Source organism: Cajanus cajan, chromosome 5 (assembly GCF_000230855.2).
Source record: "Cajanus cajan strain Asha chromosome 5, NIPB_CcT2T_4, whole genome shotgun sequence".
NCBI classification, from domain to species: domain Eukaryota; kingdom Viridiplantae; phylum Streptophyta; class Magnoliopsida; order Fabales; family Fabaceae; genus Cajanus; species Cajanus cajan.
In genome coordinates, this window is record NC_138521.1 from 15,776,450 (window position 1) to 15,785,302 (window position 8,853).

At 30.5% G+C, this 8,853-nt stretch overlaps 1 protein-coding gene across 2 annotated transcripts; it reads right to left on the reverse strand.

Annotated features, from left to right (window-relative positions):
* Positions 1-587: 587 nt before the first annotated feature.
* On the reverse strand, positions 588-8,425 carry LOC109818646 (uncharacterized). 2 transcript variants are annotated; one of them, XM_083074990.1, is made up of 17 exons: positions 8,241-8,425; positions 7,942-8,059; positions 5,645-5,720; positions 5,362-5,483; positions 5,196-5,246; positions 4,920-5,039; positions 4,693-4,812; positions 4,144-4,279; positions 3,841-4,017; positions 2,828-2,983; positions 2,585-2,691; positions 2,384-2,477; positions 2,130-2,271; positions 1,876-2,035; positions 1,648-1,764; positions 1,283-1,409; positions 588-1,170 (listed from the first exon to the last, which is right to left on the reverse strand). In XM_083074990.1, the coding sequence occupies exons 2-17, from the start codon at positions 8,040-8,042 to the stop codon at positions 925-927; spliced, it is 2,052 nt and encodes a 683-aa protein (XP_082931116.1). In that variant the 5' UTR covers positions 8,043-8,059; positions 8,241-8,425; the 3' UTR covers positions 588-924. The 2 variants fall into 2 exon arrangements, with proteins under 2 accessions (XP_082931116.1, XP_082931115.1); XM_083074989.1 differs by having other exon boundaries at positions 7,927-8,059; positions 8,241-8,424.
* Positions 8,426-8,853: the final 428 nt, after the last annotated feature.

Consider the following 8,853-nt stretch of genomic DNA (forward strand, 5'->3'; position numbering starts at 1 on the left):
TTTTATTTAATAGTTTATCTTCTTTTTTTAGGTAATTATTCTCATTTTATATGAAATAGAAGTATATTGTTTTAATCACGTTTTTTACTAGTACATTTTCATGTATAATTTCTTTTTCTTTTTTAATTGAAATGTATATTACTTTATTCCTTTTCATGAAAAATATAACACCTCTAATCAATTTTACAAATAATAATAAAATATAAATTAAAGTAATAATATATATTGAAATATTTCAACTGAAATTTTTTTTTAAAAAATTAAGTGGGTTGAAGGCGAGTTAACTTTTCAACTTATCATTTTTATCCTTTTAACTCACTAAAGGGGATTGACTCACCAACCAATTATTAAGTGGGGTTAGCTGTATTTTCAACCCTTTTTTTGTGTGGGTTAACCCGTCCCGTCCGATTAGTAAATCAATCCGTTCCGCTCCGCTTTAGGTATATTGATCTACTTTGTCACATTTAATTTTAATTAAGTTGAATATTAGGTAATACAACATTATTTTCAAAGGGGTTAGTGGTTACCTCTAACTTTACATAAAATCTTACATTACTCTAATAAAAACTTTTGTAAAAAAAATAAAATTAGGCAATGTAGCAATATTTGAAAAAATAAAAATGATCAGTTGCAGGCCACTAGAAGTATGACAGTGGCGACTTTTTTGTGTTATTTATATGAAATCATAAGTTGATTTCTTAACACTATAGTCGTTGAATATAAAATAAAAGAACAAAATCTAATTATTGGTTGCTACAAATGTGAACACATATAAGGTAGTTGTAAATTGAAATGAATAATTTACCCTCTATATCAGTTATTCTTTTCTAGCTAATCATGCCTTCCCACTAACTCTAAGACGAAATGCCTAAAGTATTTACAGGGCTATTTACTGTATCAACTAGAAGTTGCACTTGGACACACTCACATGAGTGTCAATGGAGGACGTTCTAAACGGATATAATCATACATAACTCCTTGAAAAGGATTCATGGCTCTTGACTGCTTCAGATAGATGGTGTTGGTTCCTTTCACAATGCGATCACTTGGTACGTTAATGCTGAATAGCCTATACAATCCATGCAAGCCATGCCTTGCTATGGCATTATCTCCTCCCATTTTACCCGTTGCAAAGTCTGGTGGATTAGCACTAGGGTCATTGAACCGAACCTGATATGATCATAGCAGATATAATTAACAAGTGTAATTAAAAATAATTAACCTATGGTCGATTGGTCGTAGAAGATGTGCTTTTAATTATGTAAAATTTCAAACCATGTACCTGCAGGTCAGCATCAGCAGTGCATGCCAAGGCCAGTTGCAATGTGTAGTTTCCTCTTATTATTTGATTTTTATGTTCAAATATAATCTGCCATGTTGTTGGTTGGTATGTCTTATTTCCTGTGCTTCTGCATACAGTGCAATTCAGAGTCAAAACCCAACAAAACTTAACAAAGGTTAATTAGTTATCCTAAAATTTTAGAGGTGACACACTACACTCCTAAGTCCTAACACATTTTCTGTTACAAGTTGAAATTAATGTATGCGACTCGTTAAATAAGAAACGAGATTTACAAGAATGTGATTATTAACAAATATTGAGCAATAACAGAGAGTATTATTGACATTTCTCAAAAATTTAATTACCTTGTAACATGAGCAAAAAACCAATCTTTATTATACTTGCTAACTCCAACAGTGTAAACAAGATCATCATTTGGATATAAATCAGTGTAACGTTCCCACAACCCGTATTGCCTAAACCTGTCCAAAGTAGAGAGATACATAACATTAATAAAAGTGAAAAAAAAAATAAAGGCAAATAGAAAGCAGCACTTGTAAATTAATAAATAATGTAACGAGTTTTGGATTTACTTGTCTCTGCGCTGTTCGTTGTATAATTTGTTCATGAGCGTAGGGTAAGGGTCTGGTACATAGAATTCTGCAGCAGTGCGATCTGGAACCCCAATTTCCCACATGGTTGGTCCATTTCTTGGAGGAACATACACAAGTGAATCCAATTTGATGACTCCTCCTAGAGTTTCAAACAATTAATTGTTCAATTGGGCAAGTCATAACTAATTTTGCCTTGGCCTGAACACACAAGAGAATTGGGGAAGAAATTTTACCTGGTGTGATGGTGATTGTAGCATTATATCTGTAATCACCAATGAAGCCAGGGACCCATGCATACAAATTATAGTCACCAGGCACAATATTATTTATCATGAAGAAACCCTTTGAATCAGCTTGAGTCCAGAATTGATAGCCCTGTGAATGAGATAAAAAAATTAAAAAAAAAAGTCCTTTTTAATTGCATCACTATCCAATAATTAAACAAACTAAATAAAATAAGCTTCACTGGCTCCAATTCCAAATATACCTTGCTTTCTATCTGCCATGATCCTCCATCTCCAGGCAAAGCTAGGCCCACATAAGCATTGTTAGCATATAGAAGTTTACCTTCTCTGAAGTTCCTGGTGAAGCAAGGAAATTAAAGGAATTTTAGCCTTTTTTTTTTTAATTTATGTCGATAGTATGAAATTACAGAAAGAAAACGTGGTTACAAGACATTGACATTTACCAATCTTGGACTAGTAATATTCCAAAAACTACTCCCCTACGATTGGGAAGAAAGAAATCTGGTGAATGAGGAAAATCGTATGGCCAACTTTTGACTTCCTTGGATTGCTGATTGGTTACAGAGCAGAATCAAATTATGTGCCACAACATAGAAGTTTAGTAATCTTGGATAAAAAATAAAAAAAAAAAATAAAAAGAAGAAGAAAGAAGCACAATTAGGTGCTTTTAGGGGGGTAATTGTTACCTGCTGAACAGCATCTGACCAGAGGGATAGTGTATCATCCTCGCTTGAAGCAGAGTTAACGTAGACAAATACAGGGCCAAATACCTTTGTATATGTCTCCCCTTCTTGAAATTGCATGGTTACCTCCTTCCCAGCATAGTGAGTGCTCACAAACATCTAAACAACATTAAAATATACATATTAGAAGTGAAATGATATATATATATATATATATATATATATATATATGAACTTCTATATTTATGTTATCTATATCAAATTGTCTATGGTTATTAAAAACACGATGGGTATATATTAGAATCATGGTTGTTAATAGGGGTATTTACCGACCAATTTGGGTTGAGTTTGTCTAAATTAGTCACACAATCCGAGTAACATTCTAGGAGTTGAGTTGTCTTAGTATAATTTATTTTAAAAAAATCAAAGCTAAACCGATGCTGAATCTTACTAAAGAAAACACTTCAAGTTGTTGTTAAACTCACAAAAACAAACAATAAAATACAGTCTCTAAGTTAAATTTTTTTTACTGCTACAACTTATGAAAAATAAATTATATTAGAGCTAAGGTGGTAGTTTGAGCTTAGGTTAGATAATTTGTATTTTTTTTTATTTTAAAATATATAATTATGTGTATACAAGTTGGATTAGGTTGGGTTTAATTAGAAAATTAAAATATGTTACTAAACTTTTACATGAATAGGTTGAGTTTGACCAAAAATATTATAAAAAAACCTAAAATAATTGGATGAGTTTTGACTCAGTTCAAGTACAACTCATAGTTACTAATATATTTATTTATTTTTAAGAAGTATATTAATATGTTATAATACTAATTTTCTTAAAATACTCTTAACTTAGTTAGTATATATATCTACCTTAAAAATAATCTTTAAATACAATAAAGAAAACTTGAACCGTCCAAATACAAACAACAGCGTAGGTCTGGATGACAGGAATCGCGGTTGGTGTTATGTTTGGTTGGGAGTGATTAAGATAAACGATGTGGGACATACCGAGAGGGTGATGGGGCCAACATGGGAAGTAAGGTCCTGTTTGATGGGCCCAGCATTGCGAAATTCATTACTCGGTGTTATCATCCAGAAGCCCATGGGTGCATCAGAATGAACACTGATCCATCCATGAACAGAGTTGACCATGTTCTCACAAGAGTACTGGTATTTGTCATCCACCTGAGCACAACATAATAAACACAATCATTTCATTCATTCACGGGCATTTTGGAATTCGAACCAAACACACCATGTCACGTCACCAACCAAAAACAAGACAAACACACATAAAAGAGGTGCCTCTACCTCTCCTCTGAATTCTGGGTTGGTTGGTCTTGTTAATAGAACTGCTTCAGGGTATGCAAGGACTTGCCCTGTTTCTCTATCTCTCATTGTTGGCATTCTTCTTTGCCTTTCATCTGATATAGCCATATAGTTGAACCTGCAATTTCATTTTTCCATTAGAAAATCACATAGTTTCCAAAAATTACTAATTTTCTCTACTTTTAAGATAAATATTTTTTATACTGTCAACATGGTAAAATGTTTAATAATTGTTTTAAAAGTCCTGGAGCAATTGAAAATATAAAAATTTTACACCTGTGTTAATCTATATCATAGTAAATCGCTCGAGGATTATTAAAGTGAAATAGATTAAAAGATTTAAGAACTAGGTGAAACTAAAATTTAACTGACCCAAATAACGTTATAAATTAATTATAAAATTAATAAAGTTACTATGAATAGATTCTAATTAAAGACTTTCTTTTTATAAGTTCTATTTTTTCTTTAAGTACTAGGCTTTACTACAATTCAAAAGTACTAATTCATTTATTTATTTAGGGTATTTATTACCTGTCTTTGTTGAGTTTATAAACAATCCTAATTTGGTCAATCTCCACCGAGGGAAATCCTTCAGGGCGATCAAATATTGCATATGTATAAAACCCTGAATCACCACCTCGCAAAATGTATCTGCATATATGAATTTGTTTCATGTAACGTTAATTAGCTTATATATATATATAGTTCCTTAACTATATGTTCTCAAATGGTACCAGAAACTAAGAATTATAATCCACCTCATGTCAATGTTTATGGGTACACTTGAGCCATTCATGGAAGATGTCCATGTTCTTGAGAATGAAAGCTCCACCATATCCTCTTCAGCTGCTATAACCGAAAAATTTGTCCCGTGGATTCTGCACCATGGTACCAATTATAAATTAGTCTCGTGAATCACTTACAGTGCAGAATCGTGCATTACTTTATTTGTCACTAGTGGGTCATTCATTAAGTTTGCCAATATATCAACCAATAGTTTAATATAATCGAAATTAAAGATAAAAAAAATATACCTCTGAAAATTGCTAGGCTTTCCTGGTGTGTTCCAAACAACGTCAAGGTACCTACAAATATGAACACGTGTATATTCGGTCAATTAAAGTAGTAAATCAAGACTTATGGAAAATTATATTATTTAAATAAACCCAATTTGAATTTTCGTATGAATTAGGTACATACCCTCTATCTTGATCTTCATTTTCCTCGTCAAATATATTTTCAATTCCGTTATATGACATTCCAATGAGGAAACCCTCAGGTGTTGAAAAAGTGAGGGAAAGAATTCCATTGTCAACCACCAACTGGAAAGAAAAAAAAAAAAAAAACAAAGTCCAAGACAATTGTTGGGGTCAAAAACAATGTAACACGTTCGAAACAAAAGAGACAATATAACCCATGATTCTATTTTATTTTATATATTTTTTTTAAGTAATTGACTATTCCAAAGGCTATCTGGTATCACCTCTTGAGGGTTCCTTGTTTTCATCATGACCACAGAATTTTGAGAATTGTTTTTGTTGGTTTCCCTTAAAACTCTTCTGCAGATGAAAGACATGCATGAAAAAAAAACAATTAAGTTAATATAATAGAGTGAAATCATTGTTATGGACTAAGCTTGCGTTTGCAACAGGGCAATATTAAAGGAGAAAGAATACGGTGACAGCGAATTTGAATAACAAACAGAGACAATTGATTTGTGTGGTTGGATACATGTTTCGATTCTGGTCAAAATTCATTTCCTTTTCAGTCATGGGGATTGCATCATTTGCATATAACACTTCAAAATGTCAATTTTGTGAAATAGGGGAGAAACTAACAATGAGAGACACATACAAAAGTGGAAGGAGACACCCCCTATAGCGATTGAAAATTTTCATGGTTGAATTTGGAAAAATAATTTACTCAGGCCCTTTTGGGAATATAAAAAACTATGATAGGACCTTGTTGTACATGTGTAACAAGTGATTTGCATAAGATATGCATCATAAATTTGTTACATTCTTTAATATTTATTGATATGCTTTGAACAGAAGACCAAATATTTCGTTACTAATGTAGTAAATCATTATTATTGATGCAGAGTACGTGACAGAAAGTGCTAATTAAAGACCTTAAATTGAGAAATAAGTCAAACTTATATTATTATGTGTTGGTGCATTTTTAGGAGAGAAGTGAGGCTTCCAAACACATGGTTGAAGGCCAGCAGATATACCTTATATATATATACATATATATATATATATATATATATATATATATATATATATATATTTTTTTTTAAAGTGTAATGTTATATGTACAGAAAAAACTATACACCAGTTTGAATAACATTATTTTTGTATTTATCTTTTTTTATCATTTTATTTATATGAAGAAATATATTATTAATTATGGAGAGATATTTCTCTATAAAAAATGAAGTGGTGAAAAAATATGAAAATAACATTAATTTTTATTATATGTGTAATATACATATTTTTTTAATCTTTACTTTCATTGATCACATACAAATAAAGTTTTATTGTTTTACAATGTTTTCAAGACAATAATTTTATTACTTAAACATCAAATTCTAAATATTTTGTCTTATAAGAAATATGATATGATGGCCATACAAAATTCTAAAACAGGAAATTAAATCAAGTAGATTAATAGAATGATATTAGAATATTATATATTTTATTATTTTAATTTTTTTAAAATATTATATGATCACACTTATAAGGTCTTCTTTGTGATTATTGAATTATAAATAATATATTTTCTTAATTTTTAGAGATATGATTGAAAATATTATCTGTCTATCTTTATCTTTACAATTTTTAATGGTAAATTTTAGTGTAGAAGTAATTATAGTTTTTTAATTTTTCTAATAATATACCTCATAAAACAGATACACCACAAAAGTTATTTTAAATTTAATTTCTACCAAAATTATTTTTAAATAACATCGAAATATATTTATAAAATTAAAATTATGTAAAACCAAATTCACAAGCATCTATAGAAACCATTAGCTTCATAAATTACAAATTATCTTTTCTTTCCTTCTTTTTACTGTTGTGATTGAATAAATTACAATTTATCTATCGTGCAGGTTAAGACTATTCAGGAGACATGTGAATGCAAGAATCGATTCCTTGCATTACCACTGTGGCTAACTTGTGAAAATGTCTTTTCATTACCATAAACTATAAAGTAATGCACCCATTTCAGGTTAACATGAAAATAACAAAAAATTAACATAAGATAACAAAAAGGAAGGACATGGAATTCTAAAAAGTATCATATGATAAGAAACGGAACACAAGAGACAAAGAAACCGTGACTCTTTCTGTTTATTCCTTCCTCTCTCTCCTCCTTTGTTTTTAATAGGTAACGTTATTTTTAAAACAATAAAACGGATGAGATAAAGTGAGTGATGTAAAGAAAAAGAAAAAAAAATAGTTGTAAAAATATGAGGTTAAAAATATCGTTAGCCGTTACCATTTTTTTATTAATTACTTTTCATGGAAAACATAAAACCAACATCAAACTTTAGAATGTTCACAAAAGAGTTTAATTAAGAATGTTTCTGAATATATATATATATGAAAAGAAAAAAAAACTGAAGAATGTTTTCCTTTTTTAAAACTCCTTTCTCTCATTGCTTTCCTTTTGTTCTCTCTAAACACGTAAAGATGAAAGCAGATAAAATGCAGAATTGCTATGCAAGAAAATGAGAAGAAAATGAAGAGAGGGAACCTAAATGTTCTCAACTCAGAACAAGCACCGAGCCAGAAACAAAGCTGAAGAGTCATTCCAAGCCACCAAAGGAAGAAAACAAGTTTGCTCCTCCTACCCAACACCTTCACCTTCATCTCTTAATAATATGAACCTGCAAAAACATGTATCAACTTCATTTCATAAACAACAAGACCCCATATGAAAAATTTTAAAAAAAAATGCCATGATGAACTCAGATAATGCTGTGTTGAAATTGTAAAACTAAACTACCACCATTAATCCATGTGGAAGAAATGTTGTAATGAAACGAATTTCGAGAGACATGGACGAACCTTCAAAATTACAATGGGAGATGAAAGGCCAAGTGAACAAAATTCCGAGTTTTTATCCCCCGGAATTGTTTGTGTGTTCTTGTTCTCTCCCTTATGCTATTTCTCTTTGGAACCTTAATGATATGCACCTTAAAAAAACGTGCTGACATTTACATAATGACAACTGATGAATGGCTTTATATATAACTAAAAATAATCAATGGTCAAGCCTAGCTTCTCTTTCATGTTACAATTTTTTTCCATTTATTTTAGTTTTTATTGCTAAAAAGGGTTTGGTAAATCCCAGCCCCTCAGTTTCCACAATTTCACATTAAGGAAGTTTTTCCCTTCAGCGTAGGGCGTACGTGGTCCACTTAAGGGCACAACAGTCTTTCTCAAAGGTATCATAAAGACAAATTAATAAATGAATCACATGAGACCATAGAAATAGTGCTATAGTTTGACAATAATTAATCTGCCCCGTCAATGAATTCCATAAGGTTAGGCTGGATAAGAATCTTAACATAAGTTTAATCATATTTTATGTAACAAAGTATTTACAATGATTAAAACTCAAAGATAAATATTAACAACACATTCTTTAATAAATTCTTCTTAATACAAACATTTTAGA

Bases quoted from the DNA above. Each gene is read 5' to 3' on its own strand.
- LOC109818646 (XM_083074989.1), bottom strand. From the start codon at position 8,042: ATGAAGGTGAAGGTGTTGGGTAGGAGGAGCAAACTTGTTTTCTTCCTT. The intron at 5,484-5,644 runs GTGATACCAGAT...TTTTCTTTCCAG, and splicing joins AAACAAGGAACCCTCAAGAG to TTGGTGGTTGACAATGGAAT. The intron at 4,813-4,919 runs GTGGATTATAAT...TCATATATGCAG, and splicing joins CCCATAAACATTGACATGAG to ATACATTTTGCGAGGTGGTG.